The sequence below is a fragment of the Lepidothrix coronata genome, unplaced genomic scaffold (genome assembly GCF_001604755.1).
Source record: "Lepidothrix coronata isolate B3197 unplaced genomic scaffold, Lepidothrix_coronata-1.0 Scaffold189, whole genome shotgun sequence".
Taxonomy (NCBI): Eukaryota; Metazoa; Chordata; class Aves; order Passeriformes; family Pipridae; genus Lepidothrix; species Lepidothrix coronata.
This window is the reverse complement of record NW_016690369.1, coordinates 270,865-296,167: the sequence shown is the minus strand read 5'-3', so window position 1 is coordinate 296,167 and position 25,303 is coordinate 270,865. Positions and strand designations below refer to the sequence as shown.

At 58.6% G+C, this 25,303-nt stretch overlaps 4 protein-coding genes across 10 annotated transcripts in view; 1 reads left to right on the top strand and 3 right to left on the bottom strand.

Annotated features, from left to right (window-relative positions):
- SDSL (serine dehydratase like) overlaps nt 1–3,648 on the bottom strand; it is a 6,511-nt gene extending 2,863 nt beyond the window's left edge. The window contains exons 1-4 of one of the 3 annotated variants that reach the window (XM_017831314.1): nt 3,640–3,648; nt 1,314–1,485; nt 1,171–1,210; nt 948–1,087 (exon numbers count right to left, since the gene is read on the bottom strand). In XM_017831314.1, the coding sequence (XP_017686803.1) occupies nt 948–1,087; nt 1,171–1,210; nt 1,314–1,481 (348 nt within the window). In that variant the 5' untranslated portion in view covers nt 1,482–1,485; nt 3,640–3,648. Of the gene's footprint in view, nt 1–947; nt 1,088–1,170; nt 1,211–1,313; nt 1,501–1,800; nt 2,073–3,639 lie in introns of those variants that run through there. The other 2 variants (XM_017831313.1, XM_017831312.1) reach the window with 2 other exon arrangements.
- Nucleotides 3,649–4,340: 692 nt separating this feature from the next.
- On the bottom strand, nt 4,341–8,611 carry PLBD2 (phospholipase B domain containing 2). Its single transcript, XM_017831356.1, has 12 exons — nt 8,386–8,611; nt 8,038–8,131; nt 7,774–7,932; nt 7,241–7,341; nt 6,590–6,804; nt 6,418–6,512; nt 6,187–6,347; nt 5,974–6,069; nt 5,578–5,649; nt 5,309–5,461; nt 5,012–5,174; nt 4,341–4,879 (listed from the first exon to the last, which is right to left on the bottom strand). The coding sequence occupies exons 1-12, from the start codon at nt 8,601–8,603 to the stop codon at nt 4,712–4,714; spliced, it is 1,695 nt and encodes a 564-aa protein (XP_017686845.1). The 5' UTR covers nt 8,604–8,611; the 3' UTR covers nt 4,341–4,711.
- A 1,969-nt stretch (nt 8,612–10,580) lies between these two features.
- Nucleotides 10,581–16,376, top strand: SLC8B1 (solute carrier family 8 member B1). Its single transcript, XM_017831355.1, has 15 exons — nt 10,581–11,004; nt 11,528–11,680; nt 11,780–11,832; nt 11,938–11,995; nt 12,243–12,348; nt 12,472–12,639; nt 12,726–12,833; nt 12,916–12,972; nt 13,204–13,334; nt 13,527–13,668; nt 14,068–14,189; nt 14,389–14,542; nt 14,631–14,711; nt 15,255–15,319; nt 15,406–16,376. Exons 1-15 carry the CDS (start codon nt 10,852–10,854, stop codon nt 15,604–15,606), a joined length of 1,752 nt encoding a protein of 583 aa, XP_017686844.1. The 5' UTR covers nt 10,581–10,851; the 3' UTR covers nt 15,607–16,376.
- A 1,030-nt stretch (nt 16,377–17,406) lies between these two features.
- Nucleotides 17,407–25,303, bottom strand: part of TPCN1 (two pore segment channel 1) — a 45,768-nt gene continuing 37,871 nt past the window's right edge. For 3 of the 5 annotated variants that reach the window (XM_017831346.1, XM_017831347.1, XM_017831349.1), the window contains 5 exons: nt 24,797–24,843; nt 24,092–24,245; nt 22,520–22,656; nt 21,246–21,326; nt 20,000–20,122 (listed from right to left, as the gene is read on the bottom strand). In XM_017831346.1, the coding sequence (XP_017686835.1) occupies nt 20,000–20,122; nt 21,246–21,326; nt 22,520–22,656; nt 24,092–24,245; nt 24,797–24,843 (542 nt within the window). Of the gene's footprint in view, nt 20,123–21,245; nt 21,327–22,519; nt 22,657–24,091; nt 24,246–24,796; nt 24,844–25,303 lie in introns of all 5 variants that reach the window. The other 2 variants (XM_017831348.1, XM_017831350.1) reach the window with 1 other exon arrangement.

Here is a 25,303-nt window from a genome sequence, read left to right as displayed (position 1 = left end):
AGACCCCCCTGCAGCCCATGGAGGAGCATTGGGATGCAGAGACCCCCCTGCAGCCTATGGAGGAGCCCCTGCTGGAGCAGGTGGATGCAGGAAGGAGGCTGTGACCCGTGGGAGGCCCAGGGTGGAGGAAGGTCCTGCCAGAGACCTGCGGCCCCTGGAGAGGGAAGCCCACGCTGGAGGATGTTTTTCCCAGGTAGGATTTGTGGCCCCTGTGGGGGACCCACGTTGGTACAGCTCATTGGTGAAGGACTGCACCCCATGGAGGAGTGACCCACGGGACAGCAGTTTGGGAAGAGCTGCTGCCCGAGGGGTGGACTCGTGCCAGAGAGGTCCATCAAGGACTGTCTCCCGTGGGAGGGACCCCATGGGAGCAGGGGAAGGACTCCAACTCCTCTCCCTGACAGCAGCAGAAATAACAACTGACTGTAACCCCCATCCCCTGTCTCCCTGCACTGCTGGTGGGGAGGAGGTAGAACTTGGAAGGAAGGAGGGGTGGGGGGAAGGTGTTTTTAAGATTATTTTACTGCTCACTCTTTTGCTCTGATCCTGTTAGTAGCAAATGTAATTAATATCCCCACTTTGAGCCTGTTTTGCCTGTGATGGTGATCAGTGAGTGACCTTTCCCAGCCCTTATCTCAAGTCCTGAACCCTTCATTGTTTTATTTTTCTCTCCTCTGTCCAGTTAGAGAGAGGAGTGAGAGAGCAGCTTTAGTGGCTACCTGGCATCCAGACAGGGTCAACCCACTACAAGCCCTCACACCACAAGGGATGTGTCCCTTGTCACCACGGGTGGGGGTCCCAAGGGTGACCCTGCTGCCGTGCCAGGGTGCAGGAGATGCAGGAGAGGGACATTTTGGGAATGGGATGTCAAGCACATCCCCAGCATCACTGAGCAGGCTGAGGTCAGGCTCAGCCCCCTCTGGTCCCCCCCAGGCCCCAGTTTTTACCTTGCCATAGACCTCCACGGTCGCCCCCAGCTCCTCCAGCTTGCGCTTGGGGATGGGGCCGCTGGTGCTGGGGATCACCACGGTGATGGGCAGCCCCAGCTTCTTGGCTGCATATGCTGCTGCCAGACCAGCGTTCCCCCCTGTGGGAAGCAGTGCCTCAGGCAGGGCTTGGCCCCCTATACGTCCCCAGATTCCTCAGGGAATGAGCTGGGGATGGAGTTACCTGAGGAGCAGACGAATTGGCGGCAGCCCTTCTTGGCAGCCTGAAAGGTGGGAGAAAAAGAAGGAAGGGATTGGCTGTGTCCACCTGCCAGGTCCCTCATGGGGGCAGGAACAGTTCCCTGCCCACGCCATGCCCACACTCACCTCCTGGCAGAGGTGCCCGATGCCCCGGATCTTGAAGGAGCCCGTGGGCTGGACGTTCTCCAGCTTCATGAAGACCTTGGTGCCCGCTGCCTTGGAGAGGGGCAGGCTCTCCAGGATGGGCGAGACGACGTGGAAGGGCTTCTGGCCCCCACCAGGCTGGGCTGCCATGGCCCTGGTGATGGACGCTCTGCCAGGGAGAGGTGGTGGAGTCACCAGATCCTCCCCATCAGTCCACCCCACAGCCTCAATGCCCACCCCAGGCTCGGTGCGGGGCACGGGAGCCCCTCAGGAGGGAAAGGGCTGTCCTCAGTGTTTCCTGCCAGCTCCAGGATGTAGGAGCACCTATGGGGTCTCCCTGTCAGAGCCCCGGGTCAGGCTGTGCCATCCCCTCCTCCATCCTCCCGGACCTCATTTCCCGGTGTCCGCAGGTGCCCCCTGCACGTCCTGTCCCATAACCCAGCCAGGGTCACCGCAGGGTGGGGGTTACCTGGTGTCCCCTGGGGCCTCGCTGCGTGTCCCCAGCTGCTCACCCGCCGCCGAGTCTGGGGGACAGAAGAGGGAGAGGTGACGTCGGAGGGGCCGTGCCGGTCCCTGTGCTCAGCCGCGCAAGGGGCGGCGGTCAGACATTGCCCCGGCCCTTCTGTTTGCTCAGCACTGTGGGAGTTTTACAGCCGCGACGCTGGACCGATGCCGAAGGCGCCTGGCCATGGCTGGGCACGCTGCCGGGTGTCCTGGCCAGGACAGACACGTGTGGTCCTGCCAGCCAGATCCCTCTGAATGCTCGGGAGATGGGACGTGGGCACCCAGGAGATGGGGAAGGGGAGAAACAGCTCCCAAATGATTTTGGGGGTCCTTAAGGGTTTGCACTGGCTGTTCTCAGGTCCAACCAGGAACATGTCCCAGCAGATTTTAGGACTTTGCCCATTTGACCCAGGGCAGCCTGCACACCCCAAACCCCCACATAAGATACCACTTATTGCCTCCACATGAGCCATCACACCCCTGTGCCCACCCTGCCAAGCCCCACACCCCACAGCAGCCCCAGAATCCTGTCTAAGCTGCACATACCAGGGAGGCTCAGTCCCTCCACCTGTATGAGCCCCCCAAGATGAGACCACCATGCCAGACACCCAGCAGAGGGTCAGGAGGGGTCCGGGTCAGGGGGACCCCCCTACAAAGGTGCCCCCTGATCACCCCTTGGAGAGGGTCAAGCTGGAACAGTCTGAAAGCAGAGGTTGCACGGGAATCCCAACAGGGAGACACTGCACAGCAGCTGGCACAGGCACATCACAGCCAAATGGGATGCACCGGGAATATCCCCACCCTCTTCAGTTCAGACTCACTGCAGGCAGACAGCAATAAAACAGACACAGAATATCTGATTTTAGTCCCCTTGTTACCCAGTGAGAGGCTAAAAGTTGATACAGTTAATGCACTGGGTATCTGAATGCAAGGGCTTGCTTATCAAACCCATATCAGGCTGGAACCAGAGGTCTTAGTGCTGTGACTGGAGATGAACATCTCCATATCAAACAGGACCAGGACTCTCAGTTAGGTGACTGAAGGTGAACAACTCCATATAAGGAAATAATTAATAAGCTAATAATCTCTGGGAAATAATTGAAATACTCCAGCCTTTATATAAGAAACAGGTTGACTATCTCTATAGTGTAAATAAACCACTAATTCAAAGTCGTGGTGTGTGTGACAGGAAGAGATGTCCCTCGCACACCTGGCACCAAAAATAAAGTGCAAATAAAGCTTTCTAATACTACAAAGAGTGTTTTAGTCCCGATTTTCAGTGACACCCTGACCCAAACTGTGCTGCAAATGCCCCTGGGAGCACTCTTGCTAACACGCAGTGGGAGCTGCAGGGCAGCCCTGCTCCTGATGGGATGAGAGAAGGCTGGGCCCTTGGTGGCAGGAGCTGGGGAAGGGGTGCAAGGAGCTCCCAAGAGCTCACAGGGAAGAGGCTGGGGACCCCCTTGGTGAGACCACCACGTGTTAGCTCAGACCTGAGGTGCTTCAGGGTCCCTTTCCACACTACACCTACTTCCTCCTCCCCCCTTTGCCGCCTTTTGACTCTATCCCTGCCCCAAGGAAGGCAATGCCAGGCTGTCACCACATCACTTCCCTTGGCCAGAGTCCTTGGGTGACAGCACCATGGCAGCTGAGGTGATATTTAACAACTTTTTGGTTTTCCACTTCAAAAAAAAAAAACCAAAACACAAAAATGGAGGGGAAGCAGCAACCCAGCCACTGTTACAATTCCAGCATGCCCTGTGTTTGGCACCAATGTGCTTGTCCCTCCTTGCTGCTCCTTCACCTGGTGATGGAGATCTCCTATCTGCCAAAACTGAGGCACAGGGATCCCTCGAGCAGCTCCCCCTGCCACAGGAGCCCACACACCACGGGGACACCAGGGGACACAGGCTCTGCCACTCCCACCTTACCTGCAACCCCTCCCCACACAGTGGGCTATGGACACCCTGCCTTGTCCAGTGCACCCATCCCAGAGTTTGGGATGCCAAACAGCACCCCAACAGCCCAGACCTGCTGCATCCCACCCCCCTGCAGACCCCACGGAGCCCCAGGGGCCCCCAGTCCCGCTGGGAACCCGGCACCTTCAAAGCCCTGCCGAGCCAGCACATTAATCCCCCACTAATGACCTCGTTATTCCTAACGAGGCAGATCAAGGGACCTGCTGCCCAAGAGGATTTTGCACCGGGGCTTTTGGGGATGGGGGCACACAGGTGCCTGAGAGGGGAAGAAAAAAGGGATGAGGATGGTCTCCCACTCCTGCAGGGAGAGCACTGGCGCTTCCCCATTTCAGCAGCTCTGCCCCACACCGGTCCCCAGCCTGAGGCAGCAGCAGAGAACCCTCCACAGCCTGCACCCCAAAAGAGCCCGGCCTGGCTGGGCACACACCCTCCCACTTGCAGAGAAACAGGATCACCCTGTTAATGTGGGGGGAGCAAGACCACTGTGTGAGCCCAACCCTCAGAGCAGCCACCCGAGAGTCCGGCAGAGAGCAAAGCACCGCCACCAGCACAGAGCGCTTTATTTGTCACAGCCACGCCAGCTCACTGCCCTCCTCTCTGCCCCGGGGGCGAGCCCCAGGATCCCAGGACCTGCTTTTTTCTGGGAAGAGCCTCCCCAAGTCAGGTGTCAGCACCCAGGGACAGGTCCCAGGCCTGGAGAGCCCCGTGGCGGGGAGAGAGAATGGGGGGCTCAGCCCCCTGCGCAGCACAGCCGGGACCTGAGAGGCAGAGAGAGCCAGGGGAGGGCAGGGTATCACAGAGCTGCGGTGCCCCCCCACCCAGCTGACCCCTAAAGGGATCCCTCCACAGGACAGACACCCACTGATGGACGGACAGGATCAGCCCACGGGTGCCTGTTCAGTCCCAGTGGACCTTGACCGGGGGGAACGTCCAGAGGTCCGGGTGGCCCATGTGGAGCAGGGAGCTGCAGGGGGACGTGCTCCAGCGGAAGGGGGGCACATCATCCCACGTGGGGCCACTGGCAGCCACCAGCCCAAAGGAGGGGACCATGCCCGAGGAGGTGACCTGGAGCAGGGGAGACAAAACAAGGTGTGAATCAGCACAGGGGAATGGGCAGCACAGCCTGGGGGAGCTCTCGGGGGGTGGTGCCCCCTGCAAGAGGAGATCCCCCCTAATGGGGCTGCCTGAATGCCCCACCTTCATGTCGGTGCCGCCGTGGCAGCGCTGGCGCAGGGCAGGGAAGGGGTAGGTGCCGTTGGGGGGGTTGAGGTCAGAGCGGGCAGAAATGGCGTTCTCGGCGTTCTGGGGGGGGTCACAGCCCCTGCACCGTGACAGAGGGTCCTGCAGGTAGTTGTTGGACCTGCCAGGAGAGGGGCCAGGAGTGAGTCACGGGGAAGACATAAATTTACAACGATGGAAAAATATCACATCCCAAGGGTCGCAAACCCCTGGGGGGTGTGGAACAGCCGGGTTTGGGGGGTCCCCAGCACAGACCTCATGAGGCGGATCATGGAGTCCAGGTCATGGACCAGCGTCTGGTTCCGGCGGAAGATCTGGGCCCGCGGGTTCTTGTCGTAGGTGAACCAGTCTCCATACTTCCTCACCAGCTCCAGGTTCCCACTGGCATTGAAGATCTCCTCAAAGTACCTGGGGGGGGATGACCCAGAGAGTCAGCACTCAACAGAGGGGTGGGTGGCAAGGCCCAGCACTGCTGCCCCCCTTTATGGGGCAGCTGTGGGTGGGATGGGGTGAATGGCACTCACGGTACGTTGTAGCTGGCCCAGTAGCCCTGCTGGTACAGCAGCTCCGTCAGATCAGCCTCCACTACCAGGCCCCTGCGCTGGGAGGAAGAGCATCGGTCAGAGCAGAGAGAAAAGATCCAGTGGGGATAAGGAGAGATGCCTTAGGATGGGCTGGACACATGCTGGAGGTCCTTACCGTGTTCCACCCCAGCCAGGGGTGCTGGGCACCCATCACCTCTACACAGGCATCCCCAGAGCCTTTAGCCACATCTCCATTTCCCACTGCCCACCCAATGGGCTGGGGCAGACATGACCCCCAGGGCTTTCCCAAACCCACAGGGATGGGAGAGGAGATGCTTCCACTGTGGCTCAGCTCAGCGCAGGAGCTGCTGCTCAGGGAGGAACGGGGTCACTCACGGGATCTGCTCCAGCACAGTCAGCACGCCCGGTGATGGGCTCGCTCCGCCTGGCGTGAAGGCGTTGTAGTCCACCACCATCCACTGGTTGTTGTAACTGGCACAGAGAACAGGAATTGCATCCCTCTGGCTGCCAGCCTCCTCCCAGGGACTCTCCATCCAGTCCCACCTCGCCCTGGGGATAAATTCCCGTGCCCCATCCCACCCCACTCACGTGCCGCTGTTGAACCGCCGGAAGACAGTGGCCCACTCGGGCCCGCTGCGGGCCAGCCGGTTGGCCACAATGTTCCTCAGCCACTCCAGGACGCTGCCCCGCGGGTCCAGGTACTTCCACCGCGCCGGGTTGTTGTTCCCGATGGTGGTTTCCAGCGCTACCTGCGGGGAGGGCAGTGAGGGGCAGGGCAGCGGGGCCGGGGAGGGGTCCCCGAGCGCCACAGCCACTCACCAACCCACTGCTGAGGATGTAGAAATCATCCGCCGAGAAGATGGTGCCGGGGTAGGAGGAAAACACCTGGATGCTCCCGGGGATCTGAGACTTGCCTGGAGGGGGGATGCAGAGGTAGGGGGGCATCAGAAGGGGGGTGTGAGGCGCAGCCCCCCCAGCCCAGCCCACGCACCGCCGGCTGAGGCGCGGAAGGGCAGCGTGTACTTCTTGATGAGGCGCAGCATGGACTGGTAGGAGTTCCAGGTGTCGTGGGCCACCAGGAGATCCCGATTGCCCGGCAGCAGCTTCACTAGGGCAGAGCAGGAGCCTGAGCCCAGCACACGCTGCAGGGAGGAGCGGTTCAGGGCAGACTCCAGGTCCTCCAGGTCACCCCCCAACTGCAGCAGCCTGAGGGGAAGCAAGATATATGAGGTACCAGGTGGGGGACATCCCAGCACACGAGCTGAGCTGGCTCAGAGCTCTCTGTCTGTCTGTCTGTCCATCCAGGCTGGAGCCATTTATTCATCCCACACTAATGCAGGCACTTGTGCTGGGAGCACCTTGGCAGTCAGATCAGGGAGGGAAGGGTGAGCACAGCAGTGGGGAAACTGAGGCAGGAGCTGTGGGGGGACCCACTCCCCAGATCATGGTGTGGGGAGGAGAAACTGCCTTGGCTCCATCCTGCCCCAGCAGCAGAGGACAAGCACCCACAGAACATGGATGAGGTGAACTGGGAGCAGAACTGACTGTCCCTGGACATGCAGGAATTGTCCCCACAGGATGCCCCAGCCACACCTTGAGACAACCACCTCCCACTCTCCACCACCTCCAAGAAGGAGCTTACAGGAAGCCAAAGGGTGCCAGGGTGAACCTGCCCCGGGGGAAGTCCAGGCGCCTGTTGTAGCTGTCCTCCAGCCCCTTCAGCTGCAGCAGGGCCAGGCGCACCTGGGGACAGGGGACAGAGCTGGCACCCGGCTTCCCTGAGGAAGAGGGGTGAGAGATTTTGGGGGAGGGGCTCCCCCATTCCCCCAGGGGACGCAGCAGATCCAGTGGGTCCCAGTGCTGTTGCAGAGGCAGGAAGAGGCACAGGGGGAAGTGTCACTGTCAGCAAGGTCATGACTCAGCACCCGTGCCCAAGGGTGGCCAAGTCACCCCCTGGGCACCCCAAAGGCAGCACGTGAAGCTCCAGCACTGAGAAAGTCACGAGTCGCTTCTTCTCGCCCCAGGGAGGAGGATCCACGTGGCCACATCCCTGTCATCCTGCCTGGAGCCCAGCCAGGACATCTCACTGCCCTGTCCCCACCTCTGAATTGAAGCCCCAGCTATCCCAGGAGGATGCAGTGGAGTTCTCCTGGGGTGGGGGTACCCCATCCTCACCTGGTGCCAGTACTCGGGGTCCTGCCCCTTCCCCATCTGCTCCTCCATCCAGCCCAGGTTGGCCTCCAGGTAGTCCCGGAGCTTCTGGCAGTACTCGCTCTCGTACTTGAAGGGGCCGCAGTAGCCCACCATGGTGTTCATCCAGTGCATGTACATCAGCTGGGGGGCACAGCGTGGCGTCACCGGCGGGGGACAGCCGGGGAAAGAGGGAAGGGAAGGGGACATGTCCTCCAGGGCCCCATGTTTGGAGGGGTCACCCCTTACCTGCTCGGTGACAGCGGCCTCGGCGAGCCCGGCAGCGTAGGCCTGCAGGCTGTCATTGTACGAGGCGTTGGTGGTCACCTCGAGGAAGGCCCAGCTGGGGGGGACACGGTCACGGAGGGCGGTCAAGGGTGGGTGATGGGTGGGACGAGGCTCCCCCGGGGCAGCCCCGCCACCCATCCCCGCTCGGCTCCATGCCACCCCCGTCCCGTCCCACCCGGGTCAGCCCCGCCACCCATCCCCGCTCGGCTCCATGCCACCCCCGTCCCGTCCCACCCGGGTCAGCCCCGCCACCCATCCCCGCTCGGCTCCATGCCCGTCCCCAGCCGGGTCAGCCCGTGCCGTCCCTACCCGACGTGGGGGATGCGGTCATCGAGGCTGGCCCAGGCCACGGCGGCGGGGAGGCGGCCGGGCAGGACGCGCAGCCGCCCGGAGCCGGGCTCCAGCAGCACGGAGACATTGCGGGGCGCTGGGGCGGGGGCTGCCCCGGCCGCTCCGGCGGAGAGGAGCGGGGAGAGGAGCGGGGAAAGCAGAACCGCCGCCGCCAGCAGCGCCCGCGGGGCCGCCATGGCGGGGACACCGCGGGGCGGGGCCAACGGGGCGGGGCCAGAGCGAGGCCACGCCCCCGTGGTATGAATGGGGCGGTGTGCTGTTGGGGCGGGGCTTAAGCTTGGTCACGCCCCCTTCGGCGGTCCCGCATGACATGAATGGGGCGGGCCCTGTTGGGGGCGGGGCGTTGGGATGACCACGCCCCCAGCGAGCCCTCCGTGGGATGAACGTCGAGTAGGGGCGGATTTTGGGGCGTGTCTTGTGGCGTGACCTCGGTCCCGCCAGCCGGCCCTGCGGGCTTGGGGACCCTCGCAGGCCCCCGACAACCTGCGTCCCTCCTATCCTGCGTCCCCCATGACCCCACGCTCATATTCACGCCCCCATTTCAACGCCCCCCAACGCCACGGGAGATGTGTGCAGGTCGCCCCCCCAGCCCCAGCCATGTCCCACCACTGAGGACCACGCATGGCCCTGTGGGGTCCAGCCCCAGCCGGTGCAGCCCGCCAAGGGCGGCTCGCGAAACCTGGGGCTGGTGCGGGGGGACTGGGCCCCACGGGGGTTCGGGCAGGGGAACACACGAGGTGCTGCTCCCCCTGTGGGCCCCAGCCCCGCCGCAGCCCCTCGTTGTGCAATCGCGGGCGGCGCCTTTTTACTGCCTCCCGCTCCTCCTCATCCTCCTCCTCCTCCTCCTTTTCCGGCGGGCAAAGTCTCCCTGCGGCGCAGGTGTCCCGGGGGGCGGGGGTAGAGGCTTCGGCCTCTCGTGGTGAAGTCACGGTGGGCTGCACACAGTCCCCCCGGAGAGTCCCCCAATGGAGGTGGAAAAGATGCCACACGCCCGGGGCTGTTCTGGGCAGGGCGGCACCTCAAAGGCACCGCTCGTGTGGGCACATGGTGGCCCAGCGCGTCCCACCAGCTCCCAGTTGCTGCGGTTAATTTCCCAGTACTGCCCACAGCTCCTGTGCTCAGCGCTGTGTGAGACCACCCCAGGCACCCGGACCCGGCCACTCGTGGCTGCAGAAGCCAAGAGAGGAGCACAGGGACACGCAGCAAGCACCCAAATTTGGCCTAAAACCAGACAAACCGACTGAGAAAGCATCCCTGTCCCAGCGGGGTCTGGGGGCCATGCCCCGGGCCAGCTCCTGGTGGGGCCAAGGCTTCCACCAGTGGGTGCCACTGGTCTTTGGGTAGCGGGGAACCCCTGGAAACCCCTGGGAGATGCTCCCAGCTGGGCATTGCCTATGTTTTTTATTTTCCTTCCTTCCCCCTCTGCCCGGGAAGAAGGGCAGAATGCGACTTTGAGGAGACTGGCCAGGGTGGGACATGGATCCTTGAATCCCATCAGGATGTCGGGGCTCCAGCCATGGGGGCTAAGCTGCACATCCTCCCCCCAGAAACACGGCTCGGGGGCTTGCACAGGGCAGGGTCGAGGCTGGGGTGTCCCGGAGCGGGGGACACCGGGGCGGAGAGGGGCACCAGCAGCACCCCCGGCCCCTCTGTCTCTAGCCACCGGCACAGCCCCGGTTCACTAGCCCCGGCCGTGCCTGCGATGAGTTCCCCCGCTCTCAGAAGGTCACCCCAAAGGGGGCTGTAGGTGGGCGCAGCACCCAGGGTGGGTGTCCTGGCTTGAGAGGGACGGGATGGGGCAGAGAGTCGCGCGTGTCCCCCCTCCGCTGCCACCCCGCCACCAGCGTGGGAAAGTGCCGCTGTCGCTTTAAGGGCGAAGGGTGGCGGCCCCTTTAAGGCGGGGGGGGCGCGGAGGGGATCAGCTGCCCGCGCACGGCAGCGGGGCCGCGCCGACACGGTGGGTCCGCGCCGCGGGTGGGGTCCCCGGGTACCCCCGCATCCATCCCCCCGCATCCCTGCCCGGTATCCCCCACCCCTCGGGGTCCCCGTCCCCCCCCGCATCGGGGTCTCCCCGTCCCCCCCCCCCCCCCCGCTTTGGGGGGTGCCCTCAGGTCCCCTGGTCCTGCCTGGGGTGTGGGTGCCCACCCCCATCTCTCTGAGCTCGGGGCGGCCCCGGGGCTGAGCCCCCCCCCCCCGGCGGGGACGTGGCGGGGTGGCGAGGGCTCAGCCTGCCCGCGGGGGGCTCTGCCTTCTGTCCTTTTTATTCTTTTTATTTTAAATAATAATTTCTGGGTTTTATTGTTAATTTTTAACCCCTCCTCGCCCCGCACGTGGAGCGCGGGATGGGGGTGCGGGAGCAGTCCCCGATCGCTCCCCCCGGGGGCTGCTGCCGGCGCTAGGTGCCCCCCGGTGCTGCCCCCCGCCATGGGGCAGGGGGCCATGGGGCAGGGGGCCGCGGGGCTGGCCGGGGTGCTCAGCCTGGCCGGGGCACAGCCAGCCGGGACCCCGCTGCTGCTGGACGTGGGGCGCACGGTCTCTCCCGGGGGGGATGCTCTGAGCCACGGACGGGGCCTGGATGTGAGTCTGGGGGCTGCGGTGGGGTTTGGGGGGAAGCGGGAGGGATTTGGGTGCTGCCGGGGTAGTGGGATCCCGTCCCGTCCCGTCCCCGATTGCCCTGTCCCCGCCATCGCAGTTGGGATCTCACCAGGATTTCCTCCGTTGCTGGTTTTCTCCTCCTAAAACCTCGCCGCCTGCCAGGCCGGCGCCTTCCCATGGCCGGGGTTGGGTGGGGGCTGTATGGGGACAGGGACAAGGGTGTGGGCAAGGGCTTCCATCCCTGCTGGCCCTGGCACAGCCCTGGCACAGCCCTTCACCCACGCACATGTAGCACAGGCGGGGTAACTGAGGCAGGGGTGACGGTGACCTGCCGAAAGCAGCCCCACAGAGGGGCAGGGTGCCCGATGTGGGGAGAGGAGGGTGCTCGGGGTGGGCAGTGCACCTCAGGGTGCCCGATGGCAGCCCTCGGTGGGGGGGCAGGGGGTGCTCGGGGTGGGGAGGGGCTCGGGGAACCCGGCTGAGCAGTCCCCGCTCTGCCCCGCAGTGCTGGGAGGTTCGGAAACAGAACAGCTCCGAGTGGTGCCGCTTCATCCGATCCAACCCCGACTGCCGGATGGACGGGGGCTTCCTCGACTACCTCAATGGGGTCTTCTGCGTCTTCCCCCCCCGGCTGCTGCCCCTCGCTGTCACCCTCTATGTAAGGACGGGAGCAGGGCAGTGCTGGGGGATGCTCCGCTGTGGGGGCGTGGGGTGGGGACCCCACTGACCCCTCTCTGTGCCACCCCTGACCCCGCAGGCTCTCTGGCTGCTGTACCTGTTCATCATCCTCGGTGTGACAGCAGAGAAGTTGTGAGTGGCCCCGCAGAGAAGGGGACGGTCCCCGGGGTGAGCAGGAGCCCCATGGTCTCCGAGCAGCCCCATCAACCCTCTCCGCCTCCTTCTCTGCCTTTCCAGCTTCTGCCCCAACTTGTCAGCCATCTCCACCAACCTGAAGCTGTCCCACAACGTGGCAGTATCCTTGGCAAAGCACATGGGACCTCATCCACGGAGGGGGGGATGTGGGGACAGGGCAGAGGAGGTGACAGTGACACTTTGTGTCCCCTTGGCACCGTGCCAGGGGAAATCAATTCGGAGCGTGAGCCTGGAGGTGGCACTGGGACAAGCGGTCGTGTGCTGGCGCTGGGTGGGAATGCACAGCCCCCCTGTGTCCTCACAGGAGAAGAGACCCCCAGGCCTTTTCCTTGACGTGCCCTCTCCATGGCGTCACCTTCCTGGCCTTTGGAAACGGGGCACCGGATGTCTTCAGTGCCGTGGTGGCCTTCTCTGACCCCCGGACAGCGGGGCTGGCCATCGGGGCCATCTTTGGTAAGGGGACCCCCACTGCCAGCTCCTCCCTGGGAGCTGCTGGCTTGGGACCTGTGTCTGGGGGGAATATTGTGGAGCCGTGGGATGTTCCCACCCGCTGAGAGGGTCCCGTGGCGTTGGCAGGTGCCGGTGTGTTCGTGACCACGGTGGTGGCCGGGGGCATCGCCCTGGTCAAGCCCTTCACGGCCGCCTCCAGGCCCTTCCTCAGGGATGTCATCTTCTACATGTTGGCCGTCTTCCTCACCTTCATGGTCCTCTACTTCGGCAGGATCAGGCTGGGAGAGGCTCTGGGTGAGCGCTGGGGGGGTGCTGGGGCTGGGGAGTGGTGGGAGCAGCCTGGGGGTGCCATAACCCCCCCCATCACTCCCCCCTCCCAGGTTACCTGGGGCTGTACGTGTTCTACGTCGTCACCGTGGTGCTCTGCACCTGGATCCACCGGCGGCAGCGGGGGGACGGGACAGCCCCCCCCGGGCCCTGGGAGCCAGGTAAGGGCCACCTGGCTGTGGTGGGACCCCGGGTGTGTCGGGGTTTCCTTCCACTGTCCACCTCCACTCCTCCTCCCCGCAGAGATGCCGCCGGATTCCGAAGAGCCGGAGCCCTCAGGCACAAACAGCAGTGACTATGGTATGTTCTTCCTGCTGGGCTTGGGGCTGGCTCTGTCCTCGGGGGTCCCAGAGACCCCCAGGCTGCTGCATGTGTGACTGAGTCCATGGGGTGGGCATGGCCGGGTGCTGCTGCCCTGGGGCAGGTGAATCCCCCTGGAGGCACACAGGGCACTGCAGCCCCACGCTGGAAGGGCTGGGGGAGCCCAGGGAACCCCCCCTCACCCTGCTCAGCCACTGTGGCCCCTCTCAGGTGAGGAGTACCGGCCCCTGCTCCCCTCCCAGGAGACCTCCCTGCGCATCCTCACCACGGCCCTCAGCCCCTTGGACTACCGCAAGTGGAGGAGGAAGCCCTGGTACTGGCGGCTCTTCAAGGCCTTCAGGGTGAGTAGGGGGGACATGAGCCAGGAGAAGCCCCCCCATGGGGCATCCCCAACCCTGCCGGCCCTTGGGGCTGTGTCACCCCCCCAGGCTTTGGAGTGGGGATGGTGGGATGTGTGGTGGGTTGGGGATGGTCACAGGGATGGTCACAGGGCACCTCACAGAGTGTCTCAGCTTGGGGGTCCCTCTCCCCAGGTGCCCGTGGAGCTGGTGCTGCTGCTCACTGTTCCCGTTGTGGACCCTGACAAGGATGACCTGAACTGGAAGAGACCCCTCAACTGCCTGCACATCCTCACCAGCCCCCTGCTCTGCATCCTCACCCTGAAGTCGGGCACCTGTAAGAGTCCAGGGCATTCCCAGCTCCCAGGAGGGGACAGGACTGAGATGGCCACCAAAGCCCTGGGGACTATAGGAGCCCCTCGGAGCTGGCTCCCTGTTCTGGGGAGGGAGGATGGGCAGTGAAGAGCCAAGCTGGGGGCCTGGTTTGCAGCTGGTTTGCAGCTGGTTTGCAGCTGGATGTACCCTCACAGGGCTGGGGTGGCCCCCCAGTATCCAGGACCTGGAGTAAAAATGGAGCAGGCCTGGCCTGCCTGGAGAAACTAAGGCACTGAGGGGAGCAGCCCTCTGAGGGCTTAGGATAGAGGTGGCTTTAGAGGACAAGGCTTTACCTCCTACATTGAGTTTGGTCAGATCCTGCCCCAGCTGCTCTGATGTCCCCTCTCCCCACTACGTGCAGATGGGCTGTACCAGATCCAGGGCGTCTTCCCAGTCTGGGGACTGGTCACACTGGTTGGCTCTGTCCTGGCCGTCATCATCTTCATCACCACAAGCAACGAGGAGCCGCCCAAATATCACTGTGTAAGGTGTCCTCCAGCCCTGAACACCCACTGGGGACCAACCCAGCCTCCTCTGGTCTGGGCTGAGGGTCCTGGGGGCAGAGCAGGAGCCAGGACCTCTTTCCCATTCCCCAGTGTCCCCAGGAAGGATATGACTGGCTGAAGGTGGGCAGGGCCCTGTGGGATGTACCCAGGGCCCAGCCTGCACCTCTTCCTGGCAGGTATTTGCCTTCCTTGGGTTTTTGGCCAGTGCCATGTGGATCAACGCCGCAGCCACAGAGCTGGTGAACATCCTGCGGACCCTGGGCATCACCTTCCAGCTGAGCAACACTGTGCTGGGCTTGACACTGCTGGCCTGGGGCAACAGCATCGGCGGTGAGGGCTCTGCTGTGCCCCAGTACCCCCCAGGCACACCCTGGGGTCCCCCTGCCATCCCCCAAGGTCTCCCCTTCTCCCTCTGCAGACGCCTTCTCCGACCTCACCATGGCACGGCAGGGCTATCCCCGCATGGCCTTCTCCGCCTGCTTCGGGGGCATCATCTTCAGTATCCTTTGGGTGCCAGGGGCAGGGGCTGCCTCAGTTTCCCTGCCTACAGCCCAGGAGAGGCCCTGGTCCTGTGGGACCCCTGGAGAGGAGCTGGGCAGGATCCAGCCCAGAGCCCCAGTGATGTTGGCAACCTCCTCGATGTCCTCATGGTGTGGGGGGACTGGTGTGGTATTTGTGAGCTGCAGGGGTGGAGCTATCAGCACCACACTGTCCCCATGGCTCTCCCAGCCCCAGAAGGGTGGGAGTTTGGGCTGGAGTCTGGCAAATTTGGGATTTGCCAAAGGGAAAGAGGGGAAGACAGAGCCTGTACCTCCCTCTGGTGGGTCCCCAGACCAGGCTGAAGCCTCTCCTCCTCAACTGCTCCTGGTTGTATTTACCACAAGCAGGGGAATGCTTTGGGGCCAGGCAACAACCATGGGGTGCAGAATGGAGGAGGAGGAAGGCTGGTGCTGTGCCCCTCCCCAGGGCGGGAGGGATGTGGCTGGTTCTGTCGCTGCCCCGAGGTCTCCTGTGCTGTGTCTCCATCCTGAACGTGCCCCAGACATCCTGGTTGGAGTGGGACTGGGCTGCCTGCTGCAGATGAGCAGCAGCCAGCCGCTGGTGAAGGTAAGGCTGCAGCGACACGGTGACACGGGTCAGGCTGGCAGCAGGACCCCGGTGTCACCCCACATCACTCCCCATCTCTCTGGCAGCTGGAGCCCGACAGCCTCCTGGTCTGGGTCCTGGCAGGGGCCCTGGGGCTGAGCCTGGTCTTCTCCTTCGTGTCGGTGCCAGCTCAGTGCTTCCAGCTGGGCAAGGCCTACGGCGTCTGCCTCATCACCTACTACCTGGTGTTCCTCTGCGTGGCCCTGCTGACCGAGTTCAGGGTGATCCATCTCTCCACCTCTGACTGACCCCAGGGGATCACATCCAGCCCTGGATCTCATTCTGCCCCTCCCCTGTCCCTGCCAGGGGGACAAGGGCACCCTGACCCCAGCTGAGCTGCTGGAGGTGCCAGCCCAGCCCTCAGCCTTCACTTCAGAAGAGAGGATGGCTGTGGTTAGAGAGGGGAGTTGTTAGTCACTGGCCACATCCTCTGCTCGCTCTGTTTAATCTGTTTAACTCATGGCAGCCCTGGGCAGGAGGGAGGTCGAGACCTCGGCTGCCTCCGGTCCCCGTGGCAGGGGCAGAGGATGGGGCAGCTCTGGTTCAGGGGCACAAGAAGAGAGGCTTTACCTCCTCAACCACTTCACCTTCCCCTCCTCACCTCCATCCAGCTGGTCCAGGACAGGGCTGGGGCCGTTGTGTAACACAGGGTAACTCTAAAAGTCCAAGCAGATGTTTGTCCTTCTAAAGGACACTCTGTGTTGGCACTGTGGGGCTGGAATAGCAGCTGGGGCAGAGCCAGACAGGGTTAAGGTGAGTCAGCGCTCCAGGGCAGCGCTGGGTTTAGTGCAAGCAAAGCTGGAGGAAAAACAAACACCAAACCAAGGGAGGCTGGTTTCCCCTGCTTTTTTTAGTGATGTTTTTCAAGCCGAGTTTCAGATCCTACTTTTCTCATCCTCCTCCTGGGGCGGGTAGAGCTGTAGGAAAGGACCTGGAAGTTTCGACACAGTGTTAGCCTCTGGCAGGACTAGGTTTAGACACTGTAAAAAAATTGCAATAAAAAAACCTCACAAACCCAGCCTTGGCTTCTGTTTGCTGCGAGGGCAATTTGTCTTGCCCTATGCTGGCGTGACACAGCCCTTACTCAGCGTGGAGCCTTTGCAGGGCAGAGGGAACAGCGGGGGCTGAGCTGGGCGTGACACCCCAGGCCACCCAGGGCGGTTTTCCCCAGGGTCTGGGAAAGTGGTTTCCTCCGGGTTCACCAGCAGCCGCTGTCCCAAGAGCAGTCACATGTCCCCTCACGTTGGGAAACGATGTGTCACGGTCGATGTGTCACGGTCGTGCCAGGGGTCAGCACGGGCGGTGAGAGGCACCGCTCAGTCCCTGGGGACAGGGACACGGGAGGGGCTGCCCGCGGTCCCAGGGGAGGAGCACAGTGAGCGGGCTCGTGGTTCTGCTCCCAGTTAGGAGTGTCCACGGAGCACAGGCTGGAAAGCAAAGTGCTGTTCCAGAGGGACACCCACCTCACCGCCCCACGGGAGAGGGGGGGTGTTGTGCAAGCAGCACCACCGCTGGACCCAGTCCCTGCTCCCTTCTGGGGGTGCCAGCAGCCTCCTGGCCCTGGAGCATTTCTCCTTTTTCTAACCAGGGCTTTCACAAAAAAATAACGCTCCCTGTCCCTGCAGCTATTGGCTCTGCCCTGAACCTGCTCCGGAATTATCCGGGAGACAACCCCCACTTCCTTCCACCCAGCAAGGCTACAGCAATCGAAACCGCGGGGCCAACGTTCCGCAACAGAGGCACAGGGTCAAACACCCCTTCTGGCCTTAACCCTGTAGAGTTAAAAAACTTAACTGAAAGCATTATCCTGATGTTTAGGGAAAAAACTGGCAGGGGGAGGGCAGAAGGGAAGCCGGGCTTTGCAATGTCTTGGAACAGGAATTCAGAGCAGTTCGTCAGGGCACACACGCAAAATATTCCCAATGCAAGCACTTGACACTGGAGAGGGAGGGCAGAGCGCGCAGTGCTCCTCTTCAAACACTGGAAATGCTTCAGCTTGGCCAAACCCCACTTCTGGAATAACACAGGGAAGGAAGAGAGGAAGCCTCTGCCTTTACAAAGCCAAGGGTGCTTTTTATTAGTGCGCCTGAAAAAAATCTAGAGAACATTTGACAGACATACCCATAAAATCGTTTTTATAAACAAAACACCAGCATACAAAATCCTGCAGTGCTTCCTCCCGTGCTCCCTACAAAATGATTGTCTCCATCATTAGTCTGTGTGTTGGGGTGGGTGGAAGGGAAAGAGGAGGATAAATAGAAGGGGATGCCCCGTACTCAAACTTTGTTTCCTTCCAAAGTCATATGGAAGAAGCAAACTCCTGCCACCCTCCTTGGTTTACAAAAATATTTAACCCAGTGGGTACGTGGGGGTGGATCAACACCTTGGCATGAAACCACAGAGGCAGCACCTGTGCCCTGACCCCAAGCCCTCCACAGAGCCCTGTTATTGCATGATAAGCAGGTCAGTGCCCCCCTCAGTACAGCTTAGAGCCACAGCTCCTTTCACACCCAGAAAACATCCCCCCCCCCCCAAAAAAAAGTCACTGACAGCCCTGCCAGGAGAATGTGCCAGGGGAATGTGGAGATTAAACACAGCCACATTTTTCACCCCCTAACCTTCACAATGCTCATTCATCCCGCCCATAACTTAAAGCACAATAAACACCATCTCCTCCAGCCCCAGGACTAATCTGGATAAACCTCCTGGGCTGCGACTCCACGCAGAGCAACTGCAAGAGCAACAACTGCACCGCTCGTTAATTTGTGGTCGAATTTATGGTTTGGAAAACAGCCCTTTAAGGTCCTTCACGGTTCAGAAGTTGTTTCATACCTGCAAGTATACAGAAAGGAAACAAAGAGTTGCCAAGAGGCACCCAGGGAATTTGGCAAGGGTTGGGAGCAGCCACTGGTGTGTGCTGCATGGAAAGCTGCTCACCCACTCCTTCCATCCCGTAGCTCCCACCGGGCTGTGAGAGATTTCCAGAAGCAGCTCTGTCTTGCCTACCTCTGTCTCATCCACCCAGGAAATGCTCCTGAGCTGCCTGGGTAGGATCAGCCCTCTCCCACTGCCCTTCTGCCACTTGGTGAGGAAAAGACAGGGATGTGGGACAAGGGGAATGGGGACACAGATCTCCCACTGCCTGAGGTACCCAGCGGAAGGAGAAAGCTTCCCCAGCGAGCTCTGCTCTTAGTCCAAACCTGAGGAAAGACCAAACAGCAAGAGGTGAGGGGAACCTCTGCTGGGTACTTCTGTCCCTCAGCACTTTCTGTGCTGACAGGGAAAAGACAGGGAAAAGAGGGACTTGGAGAGACAGGTTCAAATGAAACATGAGCAATGACACAACCTGCCACGATCACACAACAAACGTGGCAGAGCTGGGAAGGGATCCCTTTTTCCCCCTTCCTTCCCAGCCCTCAGCTGCCACATCTGGCAGCCTCCCTGCCAGCTGCAGAAAAGCTGATGGGCGAGAAGAATCATTGTCTTCCACGTTCCTCCTGTGTCCAAAATTCAGAGGAACGGTAAAGCTCTTCAGTGGATCTTCCCAAGATCCCACTGAGTCGATGTTTGCCGGCCTGAGGAACATTTCTGCAGGGGTGAGAGCAAGGGAGGAGCAACACTGCTGGTGCTGGGACTCTCACCTGCACAGAGCAAGGACCTGGCTAAGCACTAACCAGCAGGACTGTTTGAAGCTCTCCTTAGCCCAGAGCCAGGCAGAAATAAGCCAGACTTGGAGCTGAAAAGCCTTGCTTTCTTCCTTCCAGTCATTTATCTGAGCTAAGGACCAGCCAGAGGTCTGCCCTTTGCAGAGCAGGTGGCCAAGTGGCAGAGGCCAACAGCCACGTCGTGCTGCAGAAACCCACCCCTGAGCACAGACAGGAGTTTTGGGGTTTGCAGACCCCAACCTCAGGCAGGGCCACGGGCAGGACTGACCAGCAGCAATACAGATACTGGATGGCTACAGCAGAGACAGAGTTTGTGTCCCCAGTCCCCCATCCCACCTATGGTCACAACATGATGAGGTGCTGGCCCTCAGTTGTGCCTCAGAACTGCTCAGGGACAGGTAAATTCAATAATCAGAGCTGGAGATACTACAGGGAGTGCATCTACATGTGCCAAAAAGGAGGGGGAAGGCAGTCTGCTCTTCCAAAAGTGCTGAGATTTCACACCACCTCCCTTTTCTTTGCATAAGGAAGGTGGAGAAGAAAAACTCACTCCCTGATCTTTTATTCCTAGGTTAATGGTACCCTTTAAGCAAGAGGGATCTTCAAAAAGGGCCACGGTTTTAATACTAAGCAGGTGACTTCAGCAAATTCCCTGCTGTTAATAGATTACCATCCCTTTCCCCATGGTCTGTTAGTGGTAAGACAGGCAGCAGGAACAGGCAGCAGGCTGGAGCCTGGTAAGTGGCTCAGAGGGACAAGGGCTCTGTTCTGTCCAAAATGTTCACCCTGCTCAACCTGTGTGCAGCAGCCTTACACAGAGCCCCCCGGGCCTCTGGTTTTTTTCAGCAACCCACTGCTGGGGAAGAGATTTGAACCCTAAACCAGTACACTGACAGGTCTATATACATCATCCCAAAATACACTGTGAAGGGATACTCTAGGTTATTGCATAGAAGGCGGCTCGCGTTAGCTAGGCCTAAATGACAGTCTGGGAGCGTTGTCGGAGGCTCAGGGGCTTCAGAGAGCTGTTGGAAGCAGATGCAGGCTCTTGCAGTGGTGTTTGAGACTCCTCTTTTCTGGAGTGCTCCTCATACCATTCCTGCAACAGGAGACCAAACACACGGGGATCAGGCTCTGCCCCACACTGGCCTTGGGTGACTGCCATGTGAGGGCACATTTGTTCAGGCACAGAGGGCTCTTTCCAAAGCCCTGGATACTCCTGGAATGACCCTGTTAACTGCAGCCCAATTGTGATGGATGCATTGAGACCTTGCCAACCACAGTCCAAGCAAACCTGGGCAAGGAAACACCCCTCTCTAAGGATGTCCCTCCTGAACATCCAGGGGCTCTGGTATCGATGTTCCCGTGATATCTGGGATTTGCAGAGCTGCTCCCAGTCCTGTGTTGCAGCATGTCTCATCCCTGAATCACAGACCAAGAAGAACAGGCAGGAAGCTTCTCTGCAGATCACTCAGCCCCATGGTAAATAATGTTTAAAAAAATGTTTATTTTCCTTAGGGAGACTGAAGACTCATCCCAAGCTGGCTGCCCGGGGACAAAGGATGGATTCAAACGGTTACAAGATTAATCCTTTCAGTACTAATCAGCCCACAACCTTCAACTACCTTTGGCAGGGCAGTGACCAAATCCATGGCAGAAAGCTCCTGACCACGGAGGGCACAAGCAGGAAGGTGCTAAACTATCCAGGCAATCAGCTGATTAACGTGTTTCCCATCTTGCTCAGCCTGCTACTCTGAAGGCAAACCAGGCAGCGCTGCCTGGGAGAACCTTTGGTTTCTGTGTCAGACAGACACGCCTAAGCTCAAACACATTCCAGGGGTTTAGCAACCCTGTGCTCAGCAGCCAAGCCCCAGGCAGCACCAGGCATGTGCTCACAGCCCCAGCAAACACCCAGGGAGCCCAGGTGAGCTCAGCCAAGCTGGAGTGCCTGCACACACCCTGAGCATGGTTACAGCGACACACCTGCCCAGCTGGGCACCTGGACCCACTGAGGAGGCTCTGATGTGCTCTGTGGTTTAACAAAATCACTGAGAGCAAGAATGGATCAATCTGAACTACATTTCCTGGATGCCCACCCTTCTCACAGCTGCCTGCTCCCGGAGGAAGGCAGTCTCCTGTGTTTAGAAGGATGGTTTGTTATTCCAGGCAATGGTTTGTTCACCACAGAGACCTGTTAATATCTCCAGCTCAGGCCCACATACCTGTATCTCCTCCTCATACATCTTCATACTCAAATCACTCTTGGTCCTTGATCTGCGTCCCAGAAACACTGTTGACATTTGCTGAAGAGTTGGGGGAAGGAGGAGGAAAAAACAAAAGAGACATTAATCAGTCACTGAGCAGCTCACAGGATCAGTCCTGGAAGTTCAGGCATCCTTCATCATCCCACTGATGAACTCAGGCTATCCTGGGCTCCTCTTGTCAAGGGAAAAAGGCATTTTAGGGTGCACATCAATGGTACAAATGCAGGCACCCACTGCAGCTGAGACTAAGCACACTGAGCAGATCCCCAAAGACTACAGAGGGAGAGGTAGCTCGGGTGGATGTGTCTGTCAGTGGTGCTTAATTGAGTTAGATGGACACAAACATCAGTGCCTGGAACAAGGCTCAAACCCAACCTTCCAGTGAGGATCTCATTTAAGAACATTTACTGCGTGGGGCTGGACCTCTGAAATTGTGTAAACAGAGAGCTGAAGTCAGAATTACGCTCTGACCATATGAAATTATATGAGCAGGACTGAGAAGCAAAAGAAACCTCAGGTCTGGCATCATCATTGCAAGGCTGAGGACAACCTCCTGCTTTGGTTTATTGTCTTTAAAACTGCTTCTGATCAGTATTTCCATCTCTATTCTGAGCTTTGTCTGCGAACAAGGGCCCAGCCTGTAACTACCAATCCAATCAAAGCAAATAAAGGTCACCTGAGAGACTGCAGCACCTGCCCTTTGTCATGGTGATACAGGAATATAATGGCTATTATTACAACAACCACTTAAGCTCTTCCCAGATGCATGAGACAACAGATCTGAGACAAGAGCTCGTTCTCCCAACTGTCCATCCTGTTTTAGAATGAAAATGTAAGCTGTGCCACGGAGAAAAGAACCTGGAATCGATGCCATCATATTGCTGCATAATTCTCCAGGGCTGTCCAAGCCTCAGTGCATGATGGCACAGAGGAGGATTACAAGACAACGTAAAAATAAATATACTTTTTTTCCAGTCAGCACTGGGCCAGGACAGCTCTAAGGGAAGTCTGGAGGGACTGGAGGCAAGCCCTTTCTAAGGCTGTTCAGAGAGCAGGGGAGACTCAGCTGCTACTTTTCTAGAGCAGCAAAACTTTGTGGTGCTGCAGAGTCCCTCCAGTGGCTCAGCTCTCAAAGGCACATGGATTTTCTCTCTTGAGACAGCAAAAGCCACTTGTGGCCCTGGCATGCCCCCCATCTCCTGAAGCTGAGAACCTGCCGTGTTTCTTCCTACCCCGTATTTGTCCATCTGCAAAACGATCTTCTGCAGCTGAGCTGTTTCAGTGGCAGCTGAACTCCTCTTGTACAGCTCGATTACCCCAATCACTTCCTCCTTGGAGATCTCCTTCTCCAGCACAATGCCGTTATCTTCTGGACAGGCAAGAAACAGAAAGAGGGGGGGAAAAAAGGTCTCCAAGATGAGCATTGCTTCATCAGCCAATCTGATAACCCTGGAAGGCAAAGTCTAAAGCACACAGGACTGAGTCAGAGGTCAGGTACAGCCTGTACCTGCTCTTGTGACTAGAACATGTATGTCCTTGACCCCCAGCAAGGCAGAGAAAAAGTTAACTAGTGTGTAGGGCCAGCAAACTTTCTGGCCCAAACCATTTTCTCAACTTTTTAAATCATCGGGCTCCTCAGTAACTTAAAAAAAAAAATAAATCTTGTAGCTTTTTGCTTGCCTGTAAATTAAGAAAGCAAATAATCACACAGGAGTTGCTGCCTTTCGACCTTCATCTGCCTAAAAGAGCTTGGGAGTTCAGAGCTAACCAATGTCCTTCACTGCTCCCTTCAAACTGGGTACAAGAGGGATCACAACGACAAGTGTTTCCAACTCCTGGCTCCTACCATGCACCACACAAATTTGACCTTCTGGCACCTAAAAAAATTGGGGTCCTGGGCCTTCATCACATTTCTGCAGGGAAGATTCTCTGCTGTTAAATGTGTAAGTGCAGCAGCTGTAGCTCCTTCCTGCAGAAAGGTGTTAAGAATTATTAAGATTAATCTACATGGAAAATTAATAGAAAAGTCTGGGTGCAGATTCCCTGAAGGAATCTGCAGAAGGGCTACAAGAGATGAGAGTGGTTTTGGCACCTAAACTAGCAGGTTATGAAGGTACCTGCAGTTTCAGACCCCCAGCTCAGAAGACAGGGAGTAAAAATGATGGTTCACAGGGGCAAGGGGATGGAGAGAGACCAGTCACTGCCAGTTCCTAAAGGGTACAGAAAGGCATGTCCAAAACCAGCACCAGTGTGGAAAGAATTGGATAGGCAGTGTCTGTTGTCCTCCATGCCATGGCAAAGAACGCTGGCAAACCACCAGGATCAGCCTGGATGCTGGAAAAGCCACTTGGAGACGTTCTGCTGCCAGTGAGCACATTAGTGAGGAAGGGAAATTGGTTTTAAAATAAATTAAGTCATCTTCCCTTCCTGTAAGGTTTGCTGTTGAGCTTTGCTACATCATTGCTGTAATGTTTCCTAGAGTTCTTTCATGAAACGAACACAGACTTCCAATTTTCAAGTAATTTGGTTGAAATGGCTCAAGTTGTTGAAGTTTGTAGGTGTGCACACACACATATATATATATAAAAAACCACATACATCCACCCACCCACACATTTTGGGGAGGGCTGGGGGAGAGATGAGGGCCAGAGCAGAAAGACCAGATAGAAATATCACACAAAAGCAAAAGAATTAGCTGAGGAAGCCAGGCTAAGACATAATATCTGGTGTTTGCTGGCCAATCCCATTCTCTCCTACAGGTATAAGGCACCAGGGAGAGAAGACACAATGTTTTAGGTTCTGACCTTCTGAATCTTGGTTCTTCCGAGTGTAGTTCATGCGGAAGACGAAAGCATCCAGAATAAAAGCCACAATGATTGTCATCACCACCATGGTCACAATATAGAAGATCATGAAGTAAAGACGGCTCCAGTGAGTAGTTTGGGATGTCACCCCTTCCTGAAGAGGAGAGGGAAGACATCAGCAGTGCACAAAAGAAGGGAGAGTCGCTGTTAACTGCTGGACAACAGACATAAAGCAGCATAAACACACTCTCTCTTTCGTGGCTTCGAAGTTGGCCCCAGGGACTGCTTGTGCAATGCTCAGTGCCCCAGCTGGTCCTTGCAGATAAGCTGCCCCTCAAGCTAAAAAGGAGAGGTTTCTGTATACAAACACACAGATCATTCAAGGCTTGTGGCTGTGAGAGCCACTGTGCCATGAGAACACAGCTCGGACAGCAGGGTGACAAACGGGAGCACAGAGCGACTTCGTCTGCCCAGACTGTGAAAACTGGCCTGAAGGCTGGTCAAGATTCACAGGACTGTGCCCAGCAGCATCCCAAGAGGTCAAATGCCACCCAACAATCAGGACCAAAAGTTGAGTGGCAACAAGTGACAATACTGAGCCCATTCCAATCACCATGGGAAGGAAGCAGTGGTGGTGTGGAAAATCCAGCTCAACTGGCAGAGTCTGTGCTGTCTGTGCACACGGGGTAGGTGAGGTTTACTCACCATGATGATGTACCAGTCGTTGACAACTGTCAGCTCAAACAGTGTGACTGTACAGAAGGGAGAGAAAACATACAGACAATTGCTTTATCCATCCTGACCTATTTTACAGTGATTGTTAGACACCAAAGTTTCAAGACAGCCAGCAAATCTGGAGACACAACACAAACCCTCATCTTTGCTTCAGACAAAGGGGGTCAGACCCACAGAACGAGCAGCATGGCTCAATCTGTATTTCTGAAAAGAATCAGAAACAGATTTGACTCTCTTCATTAGGGAGCACGGAGACCTTTGAAATCTCCAGGACAAAAGCTGCTCACACATTAAGAAAAATCAAGGAGAGTAATCAACACATCCAAATTATTCTTCATCAGTGGGTTCAGAGAAATGTATTGGCATCACTTTGGTTCTTTAGAAGGGCAGTGACTTAATGCCCTCCTTAAACACCTCTGGAAATCTGGTCTGATCACCAGCCAGAACAGATCTGATGGCTTCCAGCTGGCTTTAAGA

Excerpts from the sequence above, each read along its gene's own strand:
- SLC8B1 (XM_017831355.1), top strand. The coding sequence starts at position 10,852 with ATGGGGCAGGGGGCCATGGGGCAGGGGGCCGCGGGGCTGGCCGGGGTG. Across the intron at positions 12,349-12,471 it reads GGCCATCGGGGCCATCTTTG|GTGCCGGTGTGTTCGTGACC; the intron begins GTAAGGGGACCC and ends TGGCGTTGGCAG. Across the intron at positions 14,712-15,254 it reads CTTCGGGGGCATCATCTTCA|ACATCCTGGTTGGAGTGGGA; the intron begins GTATCCTTTGGG and ends AACGTGCCCCAG.
- PLBD2 (XM_017831356.1), bottom strand. The coding sequence starts at position 8,603 with ATGGCGGCCCCGCGGGCGCTGCTGGCGGCGGCGGTTCTGCTTTCCCCG. Across the intron at positions 5,462-5,577 it reads TGGGCCAGCTACAACGTACC|GTACTTTGAGGAGATCTTCA; the intron begins GTGAGTGCCATT and ends ATCCCCCCCCAG. Across the intron at positions 5,175-5,308 it reads TCCATGATCCGCCTCATGAG|GTCCAACAACTACCTGCAGG; the intron begins GTCTGTGCTGGG and ends CTCTCCTGGCAG.